The sequence below is a fragment of the Eleutherodactylus coqui genome, chromosome 10 (genome assembly GCF_035609145.1).
Source record: "Eleutherodactylus coqui strain aEleCoq1 chromosome 10, aEleCoq1.hap1, whole genome shotgun sequence".
Classification (NCBI taxonomy): domain Eukaryota; kingdom Metazoa; phylum Chordata; class Amphibia; order Anura; family Eleutherodactylidae; genus Eleutherodactylus; species Eleutherodactylus coqui.
Window position 1 is genome coordinate 77,300,680 of NC_089846.1, and position 24,960 is coordinate 77,325,639.

The window sequence follows — 24,960 nt, forward strand, 5'->3', positions numbered from 1 at the left end:
ATCCCATACTACTGTAGAGCATACTAATATTATGCCATATGGTAACATGTCCTATACTACAAAGAAAAATACTAATATTACTCCACACGAGCACATGCCTCATACTACAGAGGAGCATACTAATACTACTCCACAAGAGAACATGTCCCATACACCAGTGGAGCATACTAACACTACTCCAAATAAGAATATGTTCCATACTACAGTGGAGCACACTAATACTACTCCAACTAAGACCATGCACCATACTTCAGTGCAGCATGCTAATAATACTGTACACGAGAACATGTCCCATACTACGGAGGGCCATATTAGTACTACTCCTCATAAGACTATGCCCCAAACTACAGTAGTGCATACTAGTACTGCTCCACATGAGAACATTCGCCATACTACAGTGGAACATACAAATAGTACTCCAAATGAGAACATGCGCCATACTGCAGTGGAGCATACTAATACTACTGTACATGAGAACATGTCATATACTACAGTGGTGCATACTAGTACTACTACACAAGAGAAGATGTCCCATACTACAGAGGAACATACTAATATTACTTCACATGAGAACATGTCACATACCACAGTGGAGCATACTAATACTACTCCACATGCAAACATGCTCCATACTACTGAGGAGCATACTAATACTTCTCCCGAAGAGAACATGTCCCATACTGCAGTGGAACATATTAATACTACTCCACATCAGAACATGCCCCATACTAGTAAGATGCATACTAATATTACTCCACCAGAGAACATGTCCCATACTACAGTAGAGCAAACTAACATTACTCAACAAGAGAATATGTCCCATACTACTGAGGAGGACACTAGCACTACTGTACATGAGAACATGTCACATACTACAGTGGAGCATAATAGTACTACTCCTCATGAGAACATGTCCCATAATACAGTGGAGCATACTAATACTAATCCTCATGAGAACATGCCCTATACTACAGTGGAGCATGCTACTACTGCTTCAGAAGAGAAGATGTCCCATACTGCAGTGGGGCATACTAATACTACTACAGAAGAGAACATGTCCTATACTACAGTGGAGCATACTACTACTACTCCAGAAGTGAACATGTCCCATACTACAGTGGAGCATGCAAATACTACTGCAGAAGAGAACATGTCCCATACTACAGTGGAGCATACTTATACTACTGCAGAAGAGAACATATCCCATACTACAGTGGAGCATACTAATATTACTCCACAGGAGAACATGTCCCATATAACAATGGGGCATACTAGTACTACTCCACATGAGAACATGACCCATACTACAGTGGAGTATACTACTGCTACTCCAGAAGAGAACATGTCCCATCCTACAGTGGAGCATACTACTACTACTACTACTGCTCCAGAAGAAACCATGTCCCGTACAACACTGGGGTATACTAATGCTACTCCAGAAGAGAACATGTCACATACTACAGTGGAGCATACTACTACAGAAGAGAACACGTCCCATACTACAGTGGGGCATACAACTACTACTCTACATGAGACCATGTCACATACTATAGTGGAGCATGCTACTACTAATACAGAAGAGAACATGTCCCATAGTACAGTGAAACATACTAATACTACTCCAGAAAAGAATATGTCCCATACTACAGTGGAGCATACTACTACTCCAGAAGAGAACATGTCACATACTATAATGGAGCATACTACTACTACTACTACTACAGAAGAGAACATGTCCCATACTACAGTGAAACATACTAATATTACTCCAGAAAAGAACATGTCCCATACTGTAGTGGAGCATACTACTACTACTCCAGAAGAGAACATTTCCCATACTACAGTGGAACATACTAATACTACTCCAGAAGAGAACAAGTCCCATACTGCAGTGGGGCATACTACTACTCCAGAAAAAAACAAATCCCATACTACAGCGTGGCATACTACTACTACTGCTCCAGAAGAGAACGTGTCCCATACTACAGTCATGCATATTAATACTACGCCGGAAGAGAAGATGTCCCATGCTACAGTGAAACATACTGATACTACTCCAGAAGAGTATATATCCCATACTATAGTGGTGCATACTACTACTACCACTCCAGAAGAGAACAAGTCTAATACTACAGTGGAGCATACTGCTACTACTCCACATGAGAACATGTCCCATACTACAGTGGAGCATGCTAATACTACTCCAGAAGAGAACATGTCCCATACTACAGTGGAGCATACTAGTACTACTCCTCATGATAACATGTCCCATACTACAGTGGAGCATACTACTACTACTCTAGAAAAGAACATGTCCCATACTACAGTGGAGCATACTACTACTACTACTACTATTCCAGAAGAGAACACGTCCCATATTACAGTGGAGCATACTAGTACTACTCCACATGAGAACATGTCCCATACTACAGTGGAGCATGCTAATACTACTCCAGAAGAGAACGTGTCCCATACTACAGTGGAGCATACTAGTACTACTCCTCATGATAACATGTCCCATACTACAGTGGAGCATACTACTACTACTCTAGAAAAGAACATGTCCCATACTACAGTGGAGCATACTACTACTACTACTACTATTCCAGAAGAGAACACGTCCCATACTACAGTGGAGCATACTAGTACTACTCCACATGAGAACATGTCCCATACTACAGTGGAGCATACTACTACTACTACTCCAGAAGAGAACATGTCCCATACTACAGTGGTGCATACTATTACTACTACTTCACATGAGAACATGTCCCATACTACAGTGGAGCATGCTAATACTACTACTCCAGAAGAGAACATGTCTTATACTACAGTGGAGCATGCTAATACTACTCCAAAAGAGAACATGTCCCATACTACAGTGGAGTATACTACTACTACTATTCCAGAAGAGAACACGCCCCATACTACAGTGGAGCATACTAGTACTACTCCACATGAGAACATGTCCCATACTACAGTGGAGCATACTACTACTACTATTCCAGAAGAGAACATGTCCCATACTACAATGGAGCATGCTAATACTACTACTCCAGAAGAGAACATGTCCCATACTACAGTGGTGTATAGTATTACTACTATTTCACATGTGAACATGTCCCATACTACAGTGGAGCATGCTAATACTACTACTCCAGAAGAGGTCATGTCTTATACTACAGTGCAGTATGCTAATACTACTCCAAAAGAGAACATGTCTCATACTACAGTAGAGCATACTACTACTACTATTCTAGAAGAGAACACGTCCCATACTACAGTGGAGCATACTAGTACTACTCCACATGAGAACATGTCCCATACTACAGTGGAGCATACTACTACTACTATTGCAGAAGAGAACACGCCCCATACTACAGTGAAGCATACTAGTACTACTCCACATGAGAACATGTCCCATACTACAGTGGAGCATAGTACTACTACTATTCCAGAAGAGAACATGTCCCATACTACTGTGGAGCATGCTAATACTACTACTCCAGAAGAGAACATGTCCCATACTACAGTGGTGCATACGATTACTACTACTTCACATGAGAACATGTCCCATACTACAGTGGAGCATTCTAGTACTACTCTAGAAAAGAACATGTCCCATACTACAGTGGAGCATACTACTACTACTACTATTCCAGAAGAGAACACGTCCCATACTACAGTGGAGCATACTAGTACTACTCCAAAAGAGAACATGTCCCATACTACAGTGGTGCATACTATTACTACTACTTCACATGAGAACATGTCTCATACTACAGTGGAGCATGCTAATACTACTCCAAAAGAGAACATGTCCTATACTACAGTGGAGCATACTACTACTACTACTACTCCAGAAGAGAACATGTCCCATACTACAGTGGAACATACTAATACCATTCCAGAAGAGAACATGTCCCATACTACAGTGGAGCATGCTAATACTACTCCAGAAGAGAACGTGTCCCATACTACAGCGGAACATACTTATACTACTCCACATGAGAACATGTCCCATACTACAGTGGAGCATACTAGTACTACTCTACATGAGAACAAGTTCCATACTACAGTGGAACATACAAATACTACTCCAGAAGAGAACATGTCCCATACTACAGTGGAGCATACTACTACTGCTACTCCAGAAGAGAACATGTCCCATACTACAGTGGAGCATGCTATTACTACTCCACATGAGAACATGTCCCATACTACAGTGGAGCATACTAGTACTACTCTACATGAGAACAGGTTCCATACTACAGTGGAACATACAAATACTACTCCAGAAGAGAACATGTCCCATACTACAGTGGAGCATACTACTACTGCTACTCCAGAAGAGAACATGTCCCATACTACAGTGGAGCATGCTATTACTACTCCACATGAGAACATGTCCCATACTACAGTGGAACATACTAATACCATTCCAGAAGAGAACATGTCCCATACTACGGTGGAGCATGCTAATACTACTCCAGAAGAGAACGTGTCCCATACTACTGCGGAACATACTTATACTACTCCACATGAGAACATGTCGCATACTACAGTGGAGCATGCAAATACTACACGAGAAGAGAACATGTCCCATACCACAGTGGAACATATTAATACTACTCCACATGAGAACATGTTCCATACTACAGTGGAACATACAAATACTACTCCAGAAGAGAACATGTCCCATACTACAGTGGAGCATACTACTACTGCTACTCCAGAAGAGAACATGTCCCATACTACAGTGGAGCATGCTATTACTACTCCACATGAGAACATGTCCCATACTACAGTGGAGCATGCTAATACTACTCCAGAAGAGAACATGTCCCATACTACAGTGGAACATACTTATACTACTCCACATGAGAACATGTCCCATACTACAGTGGAGCATACTAGTACTACTTTACATGAGAACTTGTCCCATACTACAGTGAAACATACTAATACTACTCCAAAAGAGATCATATCCCATACTACAGTGGAGCATGCTAATACTCCTCCACATGAGAACATGTCCCATACTACAGTGGAGCATACTAGTACTACTTTACATGAGAACTTGTCCCATACTACAGTGAAACATACTAATACTACTCCAAAAGAGATCATATCCCATACTACAGTGGAGCATGCTAATACTACTCCACATGAGAACATGACCCACACTACTGCACAATCTACTGGTCCCACTTCGGAGAGCACCAGTCCTACTCATAGTATGAATGGTACATCTGTAACGACTACTGCTCATACCGCAGCTTCACCCGCCATCAGTGACAATACAGCCTATACTGCCACCGAGAGCGCCACTACTGTTACCACTACTGTTACCACTACTGAATTCCAGAGCACTCCATGTAAGTGTTACTGACGGTTTGTATATTGGCGGTTACTCTGTATGTTTTGTCTTGTCCCTGTATTTATAGGAAAGTGTTATATATTCATGCATGCATTTATTTTTTGTAGATTGCTTGAACGGAGGCGATATGAATGGAACGCACTGCGTCTGCCCAGCTAACTTCACAGGGCCGCAGTGTGAATCCCCAGCCAATCGCTGTTACAATGGGGGGACATTTGATGGGAAAGAATGCCACTGCCCAGAACGGTTCCAGCCTCCTACATGTCAATTTTTATCACCATCTTTCAATATCAGTAAGTCAATTATGTTTTTTGGCTCGTTATTCTGTAAAGCATAGACTGCAGCTGATTTTGCTCAGAAAGTTCTCTTTGGCTGTTCAACTGTTGTGTACCAATTTCTACAGGGGAAATGTAGCCTTACATACAGTCTTACAAGTTAATCATTTCATGACCAAGGCCACCGATGCACCTGCATTTAAGTCACATTCTGCAGTTTTGGTATTTCCAATTTCAAAAAACTATAACTATAATTTTTATTTTTATTTTCGTGTGACATATCTACATGAGGGCTTGTTTTTTGCGGTACGAGTTGTATTTTTCAATGGCACCATATTATGTGTCATATAAAATATTGGAAGACTTTTAAAAAATTATAAGTGGGCAAAGTGGGAAAAACTCCACAATTGCACCATTTGTGGGAGGGGGGAGGATATATTTTTATGGCATTCATGGCGCGGTAAAGATGACATTTTGTTTTATTCTGTGTGTCAGTACAAGTGCAATGACACCAAATTTATAGTAGTTTTTTTACATATAGTATTACTTAAAAGAAGAACAACTTTTTTTAGTTTTTTAAGTGCAATGCCTGGGAATGTTTTTTTCTTTTACATTTAATATTTTTATAATAATTGAAAACTGTTTATTTTCTCTTTAATTTACTTATTTTTACCTTTTTTTCTTAGTTCTCATAGGCGACTTGAACTTGCAATCATTTATACAGAATAATGCAATAATATTATATTGCATAATACTATATTTTTACACGTTTCCTATTAAAGACACGCCATAAGCACATCCTTTAGGCCATATTCAGACGTCCATATATTGGCTGGTGTTCACGTCTGGCCAATATACACTCTCTCTCTCCGCAGGGGGGGAGGCGAGATGGGCCAGGAGCAGTGCACTGAGCTCCCGCCCCCTCTCCGCCCCTCGTCAATATTTGCAATGGGATTGGGCGGGGGCAGAATTTAGTGCCACCCCCATCCCGCCCCTCCCATTGCAAACAGAGGCGAGGGCCGGAGAGGGTACGGGAGCTCATTACACTACTCCCGGCCTGTCCCGCCTCATCCCCCTGCAGAGAGAGACAGCGTATATCGGCTGGGCATGAAAATCCGGCCAATATACGGATGTCTGAATAAGCCCTTATAGGCAAATAATTATGGCAGCCCTAGGACGGCCCTCCACGATGCTATTGTGCTGGCGCTGTTTGGGACATTTCAGTCCTGATCAGGACATTTAAATGACGCTGGCAGTTCTCTCTGATGGCGGGTGTTGGCTGTTAAAGACAGCTAATACTCTCCGTATATGGAGTGGGTTTGGCTCCTGAGACCCCTCCAAACATAGCATACTCTATGAGCAGCTGCCCGGGGTATGTGCAGTTAGGTCGTATATAGTCGTATGTGTGATACAAAAGGATTAATGAACATCTATGTGGGTAGACCAGGTCCTCAAAATAAAAGCTGCTATCTTGTTTCCCCAAAAATAAGACTTACCCTGATTTTTCGGGATTTTCGGGGAGGCTTGAAATATAAACCCTACCCTGAAAAAAAGCCCTAGCCGTATTACATTGAAAGAAAGGCATACTTACCTAGCAGGCTCGGCCTGGGTCCTCCTGCTGCTGTCTGGAGCCCTACGGTGCATCCTGCAGTCCTCATTCACCCACAGAAGGTCCCTTCCTGGTTCCGGGATCCATAAATCCCACCTCCAGGAAGTGATGGCTTTGATTGGTCCTCAAGCACTGCTCAGCCAAGCAATTCAGTGCTCAATGAAAAAATGCAATGGCTGTGATTGGTTCAGCGAGCGCTGCATTGATTAGCTGAGCAGCAGTCAAAGAACTAATCACAGCCATCGTGTTGTGGAGGCAGATTTATGAATTGGCCAATCAACATCACTGTTCAGCGCATTGGAGCTCCAGAGAGCAGCAGAAGAGACCTGGACCGAGCCTGATAGTTAAGTATAATAAGACATCTCCCAAAAATAAGAGCTAGCACCTCTTTTGGGGATAAAAATTATATAAAACAGGGTCTTATTTTCAGGGAAACACGGTAGTAACTATTCATGTTGGCACACAGTAGGAACCTCTACGTTGTCCATGTGCCCTAATAGATGAGGCAACCAATTTGAACAGATTAGCTGAGATAATGAATTGTATTGTGGTGGACTTTGAATTCTGCTACTTTTCTGTTAGCTCTCAGGCTTCATGATCTTACAACCTCCAACAGCCTCCAGCTGGAGCATTGAAGTTACTAGTGGTCGTTGGTCGTTATGATTCATTCATATGGTTAGGACAGGGAGAAAGGGGTATTGGGTCTGTATTTCCACTGGGGATTGATATACACTATATGGACAGAAGTATTTGGACTCTGCATGTCTTTCAGACAAAGTGCTTTATTGTCCTATTTAGTAAGGTGTCGGCCGTCCTTCTGCTTGTATTACATACTCTCCACAAGTTCTTTGTAAGTTAGGGCATGAATAGAAGGCATTCCTCCTATCAGGCTGTGGGAAGAGATGGTTGTGAGGATGGGTGTGGGTGGCAGTGTCGTACCCATCGCTCCAGTTCGCCCCACAAGTGCTTGATTGGATGAAGGTCAGAAACGCTATATTTTCTCCTTATGGAGAGCAACTATAAACTAAGTGAGGAGACTCAAATGGCCATGTTGCTCTCCATAAGGAGAAAATATAGCGTTTCTGACCCCCGTCCCAGGCCTCTCACTAGCAAAGCCAGACTCTTACTGTACACTGATGAAGGGCAAAAACCCTGAAACAGCTGTATGTACATGGAGTCTGGCTTTGCTTTTAATTCCTGGTCATTGTAACAAGGCTTGAATAAAAAGTCTGACTTTGGCTTGAAGGAATGCTGCCTTTCAATAGGTGGCACTGTGGAGGTATTCCATTTCCCTTATTTGATTGGATGAATGGTTATTACAAAATAAGCAGCTTTTTATTTTCCCATGCCCTTCCCAGCATACCGTGCGCCGAACTCAGGATTTGCATATTTGCTGATTTTCTGCAGTGTCCAAACACTTTTGTCCATATAGTGTATTTGGTCCATGCTACAGATAAAGTACCCAATGTGTGAAAAGACTATGCAAGTTAAAACAGTGCAAGATAAGTGAAGCGTAATATTTCAGCTACTTCCCATTATATGCACTCAAATCAACAGTGTACGTCTGGGGTTCCCTGGGCCATCATGGGAAATGACTCCAAGTTCCCACCATTGTTCTATAAACTTGCACATGCAGGACTTATCATTAATAGGATCTAATAGGTTATCGATCCGGCAGCTAACCTCTCTATATACCTGGCATCATACTCCAACTGCTGTGGCTATGAGTCTCATGCTCATGTTGGGTCTCAGCCTCTGAAAGGGCCTGTGCACATTAAATTCACCCGACTCTAGCCAATGCCAAAGTGATCTAGGCTTTTGAAGGATCCTTTCCATAGTGCTCTGTGCCAGACCAATAAGTCCCCTTAGATTCATTCTGCCTATGTCTGTTCTTGGTTGTGACTTGACTTGTTATCTTTACTACGTTCTCCTGTATGCTGCTTCTCATGCCCTTGTCCTGCTCTACCATCACAAGTGAACTCTGCCAGCTTCAACTCTTGCACCGCCCAACTACATCTCCTGCCTGCTGCTTTGGTACCTTGAATTGGGAACGACTTATTGCCCATATCAGATTTTGCTATCAGACTACCCAAGAGGTAGTCATTTTTGCATTCCATGGGGGAAAGTCCACACTGCATTGCAGGAGCTAAGCGTCAAGACTCCATGGTTCCTTAGACAGTGCTCCCTGGTTTAGCCTAACACCAAATCCATTAGTGTCCTATTGGGTCCGCATCTAGAGTCAGCCATCACTACAAATTGTTTCTTATGGGATATTTGACAAATAACCTGACTCTAGGGCAGGCCTTCACAACTTGGCAGTAGGTCAGGTCCCGCGGCCTTCTCTGAACATGATAGTCACATGACTGTCATTCACTGAAGGTCCTTTAGTAAAGGACTGCCTGCACAGTCATGTTATGCTAGCGGTGCCACTACTGCTGACCTAAACTTTACTGCTCAGGTCAGAGTCAGCGCGCCACAAAAAATCCTCTGCTGGGCCACATGTTGTGCAGGCCTGCTCTACGGGCTAATGATTGACCCCCAAAGTCAATTCTGCCATGGTGTGCTTCCACCACGACTCACTTGTCACTGGAGCTGTGGTTGGTCACTGCTGTTGTCTGCAGCCTGCATGTGCTGCTTCCTGCATTCAGCTTGTAAGTCATGCACGTACTTCTGACCCAATTTTTAAAGAGCCAGTGCAACTGAGTGCTATATCAGGCATCCTCCCCAAATGGCTGATGCTTAAGCCTATTGTCTATAGCCATTGTAGCACAGTGCATTCTGGTTTTTGACTCCTGCCTGACACTTAAATACTCTAATATATGTGCTCTCTGACCTTAGCTGTGGTTATTGGATTACTCGCTCACTGCCTGCTCTGACTATCTGCCTGAACTTTATCTCCGGAACTGCTGCCAGCCTTGAACTTTACATGTTAATCCACTACGCTCTAGTTTACACCATTTGGTACGGCTCCTTGGCCTTGCGCAGTGCCAGCAGCCACACCACCAGGACTATCTGTGTGAGAAACGGCCTGAGGACCCCACAGCAAAGACCGTATCCCACTTGGAGGGGTCAAGGGTGAAAACTGTGGTTCCCCAGTTGCTGTCTCCACGAGATAGCTCAAAGCCTGACAACTTCAATATGGAGTTGCCTTCTGCTCGACCATTTGTTCTGTGTTTTACTCCGGCAGAGGTTCCTATAATTGAGTTCTTATAGAGTTGAATTATATATCACAACCCATGTCTTGGAATTGCTGAAGCCTAAAGGATTGATGTAAGTGTGAAGTCGCATCAACATAACCGACATTCATGGTTCACGGTGGCACTGAGCTCCCATACAATGTTACTACTATGTTTACAGGTGAAGTTAACGTGACGGCAACACTTCATGTCAAGATTTACAATCAGAACTTTTCTAGCAATCTTAGCGATCACAACACTACGGAGTATAAAGCCTTGGCCGGTAATTTCACAGAGCAGGTGAGGAATATCTTTTTGTCCAAACATGAGGACGCCTGAATGTCATCTATTACATTGTCTAAGAACGGTTCTTCGCGTTCAAAAGCTGATGGAATAACAAAGTTCTTTCTTTCGTCATCACAAAAATGTTACATTACTCCAAAATCTACCTGTGTATTGAAGCAGTGATCGCATCTTGGCCAACCATGGCCAAGATTACAAGACTGCTCTGTACAAGGAAAAAGACACTTGACAATAGTGTGCTGTGCTGTCAACTTGCTCACTTCATATGTCTCACGATCCACTGCTTGCTCAAACGGGTTCACCTGCCCCCAGTACTGGGCTTAAACAGCAGAAAATTCCATGCAGGAAAAAGTGTCATCCACGCTTGCTTGCAGAATAAAATGTATAATCTTCCTTTATTTAAACATATTTAAAATTTGCCAGGTATACACATCTCTGGACCAGACGCGTATCGGCTGCACAGAGCCTTCGTCAGTGGTATGATCTGAATAGAGTGTGGGACCAACTTAAATAGGTGGAACAGAACAAATAATTACAATGGCTGTCAGCTGTACAGGCTGTAGGGCAAAGAGAAAATACACAGAAACATTAAACTATTACTGGTAGGATAATGCTTGTGAAACTTGTAAGAAGCACATATAGCAATATAACACAAAAAGGATACCAACGGGCGCTCTGCCAAAGCTTCATATATTTCATTTATTGCAAGATTAACCCCTAGTTGCACTATGTTTGTTGTATCTGTTGAGTTGAACCTCACAATTGGGTTAATAAAAATTGTATATATAGAGGACCATACAAATTTCCCTTGCTATGCGATGGCATTATACTTAGCTCCCCTTTTATATAGAAATTAGCCTGCATGTTCAGGAACAACAAAACAAAAAAACCTTTTCCTTATTTCTCTTTGTCAAAAGATAAGTACAAACATGAGCATATATGTTGTTTCTATGAACATGATATTAGTCTGACTTGAAGTATAGCCCCCATAAAGGGATCTGATCCCAGAGGGAGAAAAAATAAATAAATAAATTCCATTTATTTTTTATCCTGGACAAATATACTCATATTGGTTTTCTGCATATATGATGTTTCTATATATATGGTGCAGGTTTGACTTGCAGTATAACCCCCCCCCCTCCCCCCAAAGAAAAGGGTCTGGTTTAAATGTACTTTCTTCTCTATGTTTGATTCCTGTATATGCAATGCAGGTCTGACTTATAATTTAACCCCTGAGGGGATCTAGCCCCCAGTTTATGGATCCAAAAGGACTCTCTGATCAGTATATCATTGAACGTTGCTTTGCCGCGCCTGTTATTGGTTACTTTCTCTATACCAAAACATGTGAAACTAGCGGTACTGCATGAGTGTGAATTGATGAAATGATTGGCCAGATTTGAGCTACCAGTTTGGCCTTTTGCTATATATTGTAGATGGTCTGATATTCTGATGCTCAGTTTGCGTGTGGTACATCCATAATATTGTAACTAGAGATGAGCGAGCACCAAAATGCTCAGGTGCTCGTTACTCGGGACGAAAATTTCGCGATGCTCGAGGGTTCAATGGGCGACCCGAGCATTTTTGTATATCGCCGATGCTCGCTAAGATTTCCATTTGTGAAAATCTGGGCAATTCAAGAAAGTGATGGGAACGACACAGCAACGGATAGGGCAGACGAAGGGCTACATGTTGGGCTGCATCTCAAGTTCCCAGGTCCCACAATAGCGGCAAGAGTGGCCCCCCCCCTCCCAAAAATTTTTACTTCTGAAAAGCCCTCATTAGTAATGCATACCTTAGCTAAGCACCACACTACCTCCAACAAAGCACAATCACTGCCTGCATGACACTCCGCTGCCACTTCTCCTGGGTTACATGCTGCCCCCCCCCCGCACGACCCAGTGTCCACAGCACACACCAAAGTGTCCCTGCGCAGCCTTCAGCTGCCCTCATGCCACGCCACCCTCATGTCTATTTATAAGTGCGTCTGCCATGAGGAGGAACCGCAGGCACACACTGCAGAGGGTTGGCACGGCTAGGCAGCGACCCTCTTTAAAAGGGGCAGGACGATAGCCCACAATGCTGTACAGAAGCAGTGAGAAATATAATCCTGTGCCACCTCCATCAGGAGCTGCACACGTGGGCATAGCAATGGGGAACCTATGTGCCACACACTATTCATTCTGTCAAGGTGTCTGCATGCCCCAGTCAGACCGCGTTTTTTTATAAATAGTCACAGGCAGGTACAACTCCGCAATGGGAATTCCGTGTGCACCCACAGCATGGGTGGCTCCCTGGAACCCACCGGCTGTACATAAATGTATCCCATTGCAGTGCCCTGGACAGCAGAGCTAACGTCAGATTAAATGCAGGTGGGCTTCGGCCCACACTGCATGCCCCAACCTGACCGGGGTTTTTAATTCATAGACACAGGCAGGTACAACTCCCTATTGTGAAGTCCCTGTGGACCGACAGCATGGGTGGGTGCCAGGAAGCCACCGGCGGCACATAAATATATTCCAATGCATTGCCCATCACAGCTGAGGTAATGTCATGTTTAATGCAGGTGGGCTTCGGCCCACACTGCATGCCCCAGTCAGACTGGGGTTCTTTAGAAGTGGACACATGCAGTTACAACTCCGTGTGGACCGACAGCATGGGTGACTCCCTGGAACCCACCGGCGGTACATAAATATATCCCATTGCAGTGCCCAGCACAGCTGAGGTAACGTCAGCTTTAATGCAGGTGGGCAAAAAATTAATTGGATTACACTGTAGGCGAGGGCCCAAAAAAATTGGTGTACTAACAGTACTAATGTACCTCAGAAAAATTGCCCATGCCCAACCAAGAGGGCAGGTGAAACCCATTAATCACTTTGGTTAATGTGGCTTAATTTGTAACTAGGCCTGGAGGCAGCCCAGTTAAAATAAAAATTGGTTCAGGTGCAAGTTTCAACGCTTTAATGAGCATTGAAACGTATAAAAATTGTTTACAAAAATGATATGACTGAGCCTTGTGGGCCTAAGAAAAATTGCCTGTTCGGCGTGATTATGTGAGGTTTCAGGAGGAGGAGCAGGAGGAGGAGGATGAATATTATATACAGATTGATGAAGCAAAAATGTCCCCGTTTTTGATGGTGATAGGGAACGATGCTTCCATCCGCGGGTGCAGCCTACGTATTGCTTAGGTATCGCTGCTGTCCGCTGGTGGAGAAGAGAAGTCTGGGGAAATCCAGGCTTTGTTCATCTTGATGAGTGTAAGCCTGTCGGCACTGTCGGTTGACAGGCGGGTACGCTTATCTGTGATGATTCCCCCAGCCGCACTAAACACCCTCTCTGACAAGACGCTAGCCGCAGGACAAGCAAGCACCTCCAGGGCATACAGCGCGAGTTCAGGCCACGTGTCCAGCTTCGACACTCAGTAGTTGTAGGGAGCAGAGGTGTCACGGAGGACAGTCGTGCGATCGGCTACGTACTCCCTCACCAACCTTTAACAGTGCTCCCGCCGACTCAGCCTTGACTGGGGAGCGGTGACACAGTCTTGCTGGGGAGCCAGAAAGCTGTCAAAGGCCTTAGAGAGTGTTCCCCTGCCTGTGCTGTACATGCTGCCTGATCTCCGCGCCTCCCCTGCTACCTGGCCCTCGGAACTGCGCCTTCTGCCACTAGCGCTGTCGGATGGGAATTTTACCATCAGCTTGTCCGCCAGGGTCCTGTGGTATAGCATCACTCTCGAAACCCTTTCCTCTTTGGATATCGGAGTGGAAAGGTTCTCCTTATACCGTGGGTCGAGCAGTATGTACACCCAGTAATCCGTAGTGGCCAGAATGCGTGTAATGCGAGGGTCACGAGAAAGGCATCCTAACATGAAGTCCGCCATGTGTGCCAGGGTACCTGTACGCAACACATGGATGTCCTCACTAGGAAGATCACTTTCAGGATCCTCTTCCTCCTCCTCCTCCTCAGGCCATACATGCTGAAAGGATGACAGGCAAGCAGCATGGGTACCCTCAGCAGTGGGCCAAGCTGTCTCTTCCCCCTCCTCCTCATGCTCCTCTTCCTCCTCCTCAACGCGCTGAGATATAGACAGGAGGGTGCTCTGACTATCCAGCGACATACTGTCTTCCCCCGGCTCTGTTTCCGAGCGCAAAGCGTCTGCCTTTATGCTTTGCAGGGAACTTCTCAAGAGGCATAGCAGAGGAATGGTGACGCTAATGATTGCAGCATTCCCGCTCACCATCTGGGTAGACTCCTCAAAGTTTCCAAGGACCTGGCAGATGTCTGCCAACCAGGCCCACTCTTCTGTAAAGAATTGAGGAGGCTGACTCCCACTGCGCCGCCCATGTTGGAGTTGGTATTCCACTATAGCTCTACGCTGCTCATAGAGCCTGGCCAACATGTGGAGCGTAGAGTTCCAGTCGGTGCACTGGCAGATTAAACCGATGTTGCAGGGTCTGCAGGGTGGCAGCGTCCATGTGGGACTTGCGGAAATGTGCGCAGAGCCGGCGCACCTTTCCGAGCAGGTCTGACAAGCGTGGGTAGCTTTTCAGAAAGCGCTGAACCACCAAATTAAAGACATGGGCCAGGCATGGCACGTGCGTGAGGCTGCCGAGCTGCAGAGCTGCCACCAGGTTACGGCCGTTGTCACACACGACCATGCCCGGTTGGAGGCTCAGCGGCGCAAGCCAGCGGTCGGTCTGCTCTGTCAGACCCTGCAGCAGTTCGTGGGCCGTGTGCCTCTTATCTCCTAAGCTGAGTAGTTTCAGCACGGCCTGCTGACGCTTGCCCACTGCTGGGCTGCCACGCCGCGCGACACCGACTGCTGCCGACGTGCTGCTGCTGACACATCTTGATTGCGAGACAGAGGTTGCGGAGGAGGAGGAGGAGGGTGGTTTAGTGGAGGAAGCATACACCGCCGCAGATACCACCACCGAGCTGGGGCCCGCAATTCTGGGGGTGGGTAGGACGTGAGCGGTCCCAGGCTCTGACTCTGTCCCAGCCTCCACTAAATTCACCCAATGTGCCGTCAGGGAGATATAGTGGCCCTGCCCGCCTGTGCTTGTCCACGTGTCCGTTGTTAAGTGGACCTTGGCAGTAACCACGTTGGTGAGGGCGCGTACAATGTTGCGGGAGACGTGGTCGTGCAGAGCTGGGACGGCACATCGGGAAATGTAGTGGCGACTGGGAACTGAGTAGCGCGGGGCCGCCGCCGCCATCATACCTTTGAAAGCCTCCGTTTCCACAACCCTATACGGCAGCATCTCCAGGCTGATAAATCTGGCTATGTGAACGTTTAACGCTTGAGCGCGCGGGTGCGTGGCGGCGTACTTGCGCTTGCGCTCCAACACTTGCGCTAGCGACGGCTGGACGGTGCGCTGACAGACATTGGTGGATGGGGCCGAGGACAGCGGAGGTGAGGGTGTGGATGCAGGCCAGGAGACGGTAGTGCCTGTGTCCTGAGAGGGGGGTTGGATCTCAGTGGCAGGTTGGGGCACAGGGGGAGAGGCAGCGGTGCAAACCGTAGGCGGTGAACGGCCTTCGTCCCACCTTGTGGGGTGCTTGGCCATCATATGTCTGCGCATGCTGGTGGTGGTGAGACTGGTGGTGGTGGCTCCCCGGCTGATCTTGGCGCGACACAGGTTGCACACCACTGTTCGTCGGTCGTCTGCACTCTCAGTGAAAAACTGCCAGACCTTTGAGCACCTCGGCCTCTGCAGGGTGGCATGCCGCGAGGGGGCGCTTTGGGAAACAGTTGGTGGATTATTCGGTCTGGCCCTGCCTCTACCCCTGGCCACCGCACTGGCTCTTCCAACCTGCCCTGCTGCTGCCCTTGCCTGCCCCTCTGAAGACCTGTCCTCAGTAGGCGTAGCAAACCAGGTGGGGTCAGTCACCTCATCGTCCTGCTGCTCTTCCTCCGAATCCTCTGTGCGCTCCTCCCTCGGACTTACTGCCCTTACTACTACCTCACTGATAGACAACTGTGTCTCATCGTCATCGTCCTGCTCACCCACTGAAAGCTCTTGAGACAGTTGCCGGAAGTCTCCAGCCTCATCCCCCGGACCCCGGGAACTTTCCAAAGGTTGGGCATCGGTCACAACAAACTCCTCCAGTGGGAGAGGATTCGGAACCATTGCTGCCCATTCTGGGCAGGGGCCCGAGAACTGTTCCTGGGAGTCTGCCTGCTCCTCAGAATGTGTCATTGTAATGGAGTGAGGAGGCTGGGAGGAAGGAGGAGCAGCAGCCAGAGGATTCAGAGTTGCAGCAGTGGACGGCGCAGAAGTCTGGGTGGTCGATAGATTGCTGGATGCACTTTCTGCCATCCACGACAGGACCTGCTCACACTGCTCATTTTCTAATAAAGGTCTACCGCGTGAACCCATTAATTGTGAGATGAATGTGGGGATGCCAGAAACGTGCCTCTCTCCTAATCCCGCAGCAGTCGGCTGCGATACATTTGGATCAGGAGCTCGGCCTGTGCCCACACCCTGACTTGGGCCTCCGCGTCCTCGGCCCCGTCCACGTACTCTAGGCAGTAACTAGTAGTGCAGAAACAGAACGCTGTAATTAAATGTGCCGCTTATTGGCCTGTGGTTGGAGGCTGACTTCGCTTATGGAACGCACAGCAGAGCCAGGAAAGAATTTTGCGCAAGCCTGCTGTAACACTTAGCTGGCTGCGTATGAATTAGGACAACTACCCCCAGCAGAGACCCAGTACACTGAGGACGGTCACAGGCAGCCCAAATAGATTTTTTTCCCCAAATGTTTTTGGAAAGGCCCACTGCCTATATACACTAAATATGTCTTCTGTCCCTGCCTCACCACTACTGGCCCTGGACAATGTAAAATTACTGCAGACTGTTTCACTGTGGACAGGAATACAGCGGTGATGTAACAGGCAACACAGAGCCAGGAAAGAATTTTGCGCAAGCCTGCTGTAACACTTAGCTGGCTGCGTATGAATTAGGACAACTACCCCCAGCTGAGACCCAGTACACTGAGGATGGTCACAGGCAGCCCAAATAGATTTTTTTCCCCAAATGTTTTTGGAAAGGCCCACTGCCTATATCCACTAAATATGTCTTCTGTCCCTGCCTCACCCCTACTGGCCCTGGACAATGTAAAATTACTGCAGGACGCTATGCTCTGCACGGCCGATATACAAAGAAAAAAAAAAGTGCAACACTGCAAAAAGCAGCCTCCACACTACTGCACACGGTTAGATGTGGCCCTAAGAAGGACCGTTGGGGTTCTTGAAGCCTAAAATAACTCCTAACACTCTCCCTATAGCAACTCCAGCAAGACAGCACTTTCCGTGAACTATGTCAGAATGCATCTGTGGCGAGCCACTGGAGGGGCCGATTTATATACTCGGGTGACACCTGATCTCGCCAGCCACTCACTGCAGGGGGGTGGTATAGGGCTTGAACGTCGCAGGGGGAAGTTGTAATGCCTTCCCTGTCTTTCTATTGGCCAGAAAAGCGCGCTAACGTCTCAGAGATGAAAGTGAAAGTAACTCGAACATCGCGTGGTACTCGCCTCTAGTAACGAGCATCTCGAACACGCTAATACTCGAACGAGTATCAAGCTCGGACGAGTACGTTCGCTCATCTCTAATTGTAACTTACATGACGAACAGCCTGCCATATAGACAACTCCCGTTGATTTGCAATTTATATATGATTTGATTGCATATACAGTACTGGTATTGTCGCTACCAAACTCCTTAACACTTCTTGGTACAAATTAACACATAGGGCACCGTGATTGCATGCATCTATAAAAACCATTGTTTTTTAACCAATTGGTGTCTGTCTGTTTGTTGCTGTTTCTGTTTGGGTGAACTCTATTTTGCCTAAACATGAAATCAATCGATTTCGCCCTTCTAGACACACATCTGGTGCCCGACTCCAATATAACTTTTAATTTGGGATCTTGTTTTAAAATGGCTAGATTGTTGAAAAAAATCTTTTTGATCTGTGTGAATTGTCTGCTAAATGGGGTTGAAAATGTGATGCATTCTCTGCTTTTTAATTTATCTAAATACTTCTCATTTGGACTGGTATCTCTTGTTTGTCTGGAAGCTACTGTTTTTTTTGCCCGTTGTAGAATGCGTTTTTTTTTTGGTTTTTTTTTAATTTTTAAAAATTTTTTTATTTTTTTTTAAAGTTTTTATTTTTTTGTTTTGTTGTTCCTGAACATGCAGGCTAATTTCTATATAAAAGGGGAGCTAAGTATAATGCCATCGCATAGCAAGGGAAATTTGTATGGTCCTCTATATATACAATTTTTATTAACCCAATTGTGAGGTTCAACTCAGCAGATACAAACATAGTGCAACTAGGGGTTAATCTTGCAATAAATGAAATATATGAAGCTTTGGCAGAGCGCCCGTTGGTATCCTTTTTGTGTTATATTGCTATATGTGCTTATTACAAGTTTCACAAGCATTATCTTACCAGCAATAGTTTGATGTTTCTGTGTATTTTCTCTTTGCCCTACAGCCTGTACAGCTGACAGCCATTGTAATTATTTGTTCTGTTCCACCTATTTAAGCTGGTCCCACACTCTATTCAGATCATACCACTGACGAAGGCTCTGTGCAGCCGATACGCGTCTGGTCCAGAGATGTGTATACCTGGCAAATTTTAAATATGCTTAAATAAAGGAAGATTATACATTTTATTCTGCAAGCAAGCGTGGATGACACTTTTTCCTGCATGGAATTTTCTGCTCTGTACAAGGTAGCCGGGTGGTTGGGAATACAGAAACAGTTGGACTACACTGTTTCTGTAACTCCTATAGAAGTCAATGCACATTATGCCATAGTCACCTAATTGCCGGGGGCTGGCTAATCCGTTTATCCTAAAAATTAAGCCAGTTTCCTTCTCTGCGCCCGGGCTAGAAGTTCCTGCGTTGGGGTCAGTTCAGGGTTTCCATTTGTTCTTGGACAAGAGAAACTGAAATAAAACTGAAAAAACATCATTTCTTCCCCATTGATTTCATATGGGTTTTAAGAAACCAGAAAACAAATGGAAAGGCTTCATTTGCTTTCATTCTGTCAGGTTTCCGTTTTTTTGGTAGGAAAAATAGCGCAGTCTACAGCATTCATTTTCAGTCCAAAAAACCAGAAACCTGACGAAATAGGAGCAGAAAGAAGCCTTTCCATTTGCTTGCTATTTTTTGAGACCCCATTGAAATCAATGGTAAAAAAACTAATGTTTTTTCAGTTTTATTTTAGTTTCTCTTCTCCAAAAACAAAGCAGAGAGACAGAAATCTTAAACTGACCCCAACCCCCGGTGTGAGAGCGGCCTAAAGCTATGAGAAAATAGCGACAAAATCACTTCCTTATTCTCGCGATTTTTGAGCGTCAACTATGCTTTTAAAAAAATAATCCCGCATCATAGCGCTGCCGGCCATGATGAAATTGCACGATTTTTTATCACAAAAGTTAATAGGAGTTTCTAATCTTAAAATCACTTTGCAATGCACGTTTCGTGCGTTGCGATGTGATAAAACGAACGCTCCGTAGGGAAACATGGGCGATAAAAAAAAGGCAAAACGCAGAGAGATTGAGTGTGCTGTAATTTAATGCTCTCACAAAGTCGCACGTGTGAAAACATCACTGATGGGAAGGAAACAGTTGGAAATCACTGGATTCATAATCTGTTTTTTTACTGACTCTCGCGTAACGCAAAAATTGTGCGATTTTCTCACTTGTATGAGAACGGCCTTAGTTGTTTTCTTTCCATGCCTCATTGCCAGCCTATTTTGCACCTTAATAACCCGGCATTTGTTCTGTTTTTCCATCATCACATTTCAGGGGCCGTGACGCTCCTATTCTGTCTGTGACACAGCCGTATGAGGGCTTGTTTTCATGAGTTGTGTTTTCTGATGGCGCCACATTGGGATACTTACAACGTATTGTTTAACCTTTATTTTAAAAAATTGAGAAGGGGGTGGTGGAATACCCAGGAATACCTCCATTCTTTTCTTAGCTGTTTTTGGCCTTCTCCAGGCAGTATAAATGACGTTACGTTTATTCTGCGGGTCCGTACAATTACGGCAATACTAAATTTATGCAGTTTTTTATGTGTTACAACTTTTCTACAATAAAAACACTTTTTTAAAAGAATGAATTCGCGCTGCCGCACTGCAAGAGATGGAACATTTGTATTTTTCCAAAAGTGGAGTTCTGTGAGCTCTTTTGCTGGTTGAATTGTAGTTTCCATCGGTACCGTTTTGGAGTAGATGTGACTTTTTGATTACTTTTTATTGTGTTTTTTGAAAGACAGATTAATGGGAAATAGCAATTCTGGCGTGGTTTAATTTTCCTTTACACCCTTTACCGCATGAGATAAATGACATATTGTTATATTTACCATATTTTATTTTTACGATATTTCTTAATTATTAACTTTTTTATTACTGTTTTTTTTTACCTTAAAACTAGCATTAAATAAAAAAATCAACAATAGGGTCCAATCACACCTACGTTTAGAGCTTCAGTCACAATTATGTTTCACTGTTCCATTTTTGAATCTGAAAAACAGAATTAAGGGCTTATTCACACGAGCATATATCGGCCACCATTTTCACGGCCAGCCGATATACGCTACGATCTGATGCACTGGATTCCAATGCATCAGAACACACAGGCATATTCCCTAATCTTAAAAGCACCAAGTCGGCAAATATAGCTCTGGACGCTTTTACACCGGGCAGCAAAGATAGTCCTGGAACTATCTTTGTGCCCGGAATACGTCGGCTGCTGCATGGACTCCTATGGGAGCCAATGACAGCGGCCGGAGAAGGGAGGTTGGAATGAGTTTAGCAGCGTGACTGCTAAGCTCTCTCCCTCTTCTCATCTTCTCTCTCTTCCCCTTTGGCTGTTTGCAATGGGAGGGGGGGGGGGGGGCAAGGGTGCAGCTAAACTCCACCCTGCTCTTCCCCATCCTGCTGGCTGCAAACAAGGGGCAGGTGCTTAGCTCCACCCACACCCCGCCCACTCCCATTGCTAACAGCCAGAGGAAAAGAGAGAGGAGGTGAGTCGGCGAGGAGGAGGAAAGGGGAGGCAGCGGCATTGCAGCCTCGGCGTATATGCGTCGCGCCTATGCCGTCTGAACGGGCGCACAAGAGTTAGATTTGTACACCTATTTATGTGTTTTTACTACGCCGGCGGGTGCATGTAAAAATGCCTACGATCGTGTGAAAGAGCCCTTAGGGTGACTACCCACTACAGTTTTTTTTCACAGCGAAATTAGCTGCGTTTTTTTTTTTCTGCAGGTGTCTGAGGGACTTGTAATGTTAAAATCAAAAATCGCAATTTACCGCAAAATCACAATTTTGCGCGATTGCGATTTTAACATTACAAGTCCCATAGACCCCTGCAGAAAAAAAAACGCTGCGAATTTCGCAGTGAAAAAAAAACTGTAGTGGGTAGTCACCCTTAGACGGAAAAATACTTCCATTTTTTTCCTCAATGAATTCTATGGGTTTAAAAACAAAATGAGAAGTAAACTGAAAGATTTTTTTCTCTCCTGCTCTGTTAGGTTTACGTTTCTTTAGCAGCAGTCTTCAGCGCTCCTTGTTCCAGTAAAAAACAGAGACCTAACGGAATGAAACTGAAAGATTTCTGGTTGACGTCCGTTTTTTATTGTTAATTTCCATTTTAATTCTGTGTTTCTGCTCTATAAACAGAACAGAGAAAAGGAATTGTGACTGAAGCCCCAAACAGAGGTGTGAATGGTCCCTTACATGCCATAATCGCTACTGATTGCACCCTGTAACAGGTTAAATTGTCGGATCGGAGGCTTCCCCACCTCTGGCCTTTCAGAACAGGAGCCCGGTAGCCATAATGTGGGGAGCCGGGTAGACATAATGCGGGGAGCCGGGTAGACCTAATGTGGGGTGCCAGAAGACATAATGCGGTGAGCCGGGGAGCCATAATGCGGGGAGCCCAATAGACATAATGCAGGGAGCCTGGTAGCCGTAATATGGGGAGCCAGGTAGCCGTAATGCGGGGACCCCGGTATCCATAATGCGGGAAGCCAGGCAGCCATAATGCGGGGAGCCCTGTAGCCATAATGCTGGCAGCCAGGTAGCCATAATGCAGGGAGCGCGGTAGCCATAATGTGGGGAGCCCAGTAGCCATAAAGCGGGGAGCCTGGTAGCCATAATGTGGGAAGCCAGGTAGCCATAATGCAGGAAGCCCAGTAGGCCTAATGCGGGGAGCCAGGTAGCCATAATGCACGGAGCCTGGTAGCCATAACGCGGGGAGCCCGGTAGCCATAATGCGGGAAGCCCAGTAGCCATAATGCGGGGAGCCAGGTAGCCATAATGCAGGGGTTGCGGTAGCCATAATGCGGGGAGCCCAGTAGCCATAAAGAGGGGAGCCTGGTAGCCATAATGCGGGAAGCCAGGTAGCCATAATGCGGGAAACCCAGTAGGTATAATGCGGGGAGCCAGGTAGCCATAATGCACGGAGCCTGGTAGCCATAACGCGGGGAGCCCAGTAGCCATAATGTGGGGAGCCAGGTAGCCATAATACGGGGAGCCCAGTAGCCATAAAGCGGGGAGCCTGGTAGCCATAATGCGGGAAGCCAGGTAGCCATAATAAGGGAAACCCAGTAGGCATAATGCGGGGAGCCAGATAGCCATAATACACGGAGCCCGGTAGCCATAACGCGGGGAGCCCGGTAGCCATAATGCGGGGAGCCCGGTAGCCATAATGCGGGGAGCCCGGTAGCCATAATGCGGGGAGCCCAGTAGCCATAATGTGGGGAGCCAGGTAGCCATAATGCGGGGAGCCCGGTAGCCATAATGCGGGGAGCCCAGTAGCCATAATGTGGGGAGCCAGGTAGCCATAATGCAGGGGTTGCGGTAGCCGTAATGCGGGGAGTCAGGTAGCCGTAATGCGGGGAGCCCGACAGCCATAATGCGGGGAGCCCGGTAGCCATAATGTGGGGAGCCCGGTAGCCATAATGCAGGGAGCGTGGTAGCCATAATGCGGGGAGCCCGGTAGCCATAATGCGGGGAGCCCAGTAGCCATAATGTGGGGAGCCAGGTAGCCATAATGCAGGGAGCGCGGTAGCCATAATGCGGGGAGCCCGGTAGCCATAATGCGGGGAGCCCGGTAGCCATAATGCGGGGAGCCCGGTAGCCATAATGTGGGGAGCCCGGTAGCCATAATGCAGGGGTTGCGGTAGCCATAATGCGGGGAGCCCAGTAGCCATAAAGCGGGGAGCCTGGTAGCCATAATGCGGGAAGCCAGGTAGCCATAATGCGGGAAACCCAGTAGGTATAATGCGGGGAGCCAGGTAGCCATAATGCACGGAGCCCGTTAGCCATAATGCGGGGAGCCCAGTAGCCATAATGTGGGGAGCCAGGTAGCCATAATGCAGGGGTTGCGGTAGCCATAATACGGGGAGCCCAGTAGCCATAAAGCGGGGAGCCTGGTAGCCATAATGCGGGAAGCCAGGTAGCCATAATAAGGGAAACCCAGTAGGCATAATGCGGGGAGCCAGATAGCCATAATACACGGAGCCCGGTAGCCATAACGCGGGGAGCCCGGTAGCCATAATGCGGGGAGCCCAGTAGCCATAATGTGGGGAGCCAGGTAGCCATAATGCAGGGGTTGCGGTAGCCGTAATGCGGGGAGTCAGGTAGCCGTAATGCGGGGAGCCCGACAGCCATAATGCGGGGAGCCCGGTAGCCATAATGTGGGGAGCCCGGTAGCCATAATGCAGGGAGCGTGGTAGCCATAATGCGCGGAGCCCGGTAGCCATAATGCGGGGAGCGTGGTAGCCATAATGCGGGGAGCCCGGTAGCCATAATGCGGGGAGCCCGGTAGCCATAATGCAGGGAGCGTGGTAGCCATAATGCGGGGAGCCCGGTAGCCATAATGCGGGGAGCCCAGTAGCCATAATGTGGGGAGCCAGGTAGCCATAATGCAGGGAGCGCGGTAGCCATAATGTGGGGAGCCCGGTAGCCATAATGCGGGGAGCCCGGTAGCCATAATGCGGGGAGCGTGGTAGCCATAATGCGGGGAGCCCGGTAGCCATAATGCGGGGAGCCCGGTAGCCATAATGCAGGGAGCGTGGTAGCCATAATGCGGGGAGCCCGGTAGCCATAATGCGGGGAGCCCAGTAGCCATAATGTGGGGAGCCAGGTAGCCATAATGCAGGGAGCGCGGTAGCCATAATGCAGGGAGCCCGGTAGCCATA

At 46.5% G+C, this 24,960-nt stretch overlaps 1 protein-coding gene across 2 annotated transcripts in view; it reads left to right on the forward strand.

Moving 5' to 3' along the window:
* The first annotated feature begins 335 nt into the window (after positions 1-335).
* Positions 336-24,960, forward strand: part of LOC136580639 (mucin-3A-like) — a 55,980-nt gene continuing 31,355 nt past the window's right edge. For both annotated transcript variants that reach the window (XM_066581362.1, XM_066581363.1), the window contains exons 1-3: positions 336-5,378; positions 5,488-5,673; positions 10,622-10,740. In XM_066581362.1, the coding sequence (XP_066437459.1) occupies positions 431-5,378; positions 5,488-5,673; positions 10,622-10,740 (5,253 nt within the window). In that variant the 5' untranslated portion in view covers positions 336-430. The remainder of the gene's footprint in view (positions 5,379-5,487; positions 5,674-10,621; positions 10,741-24,960) is intronic.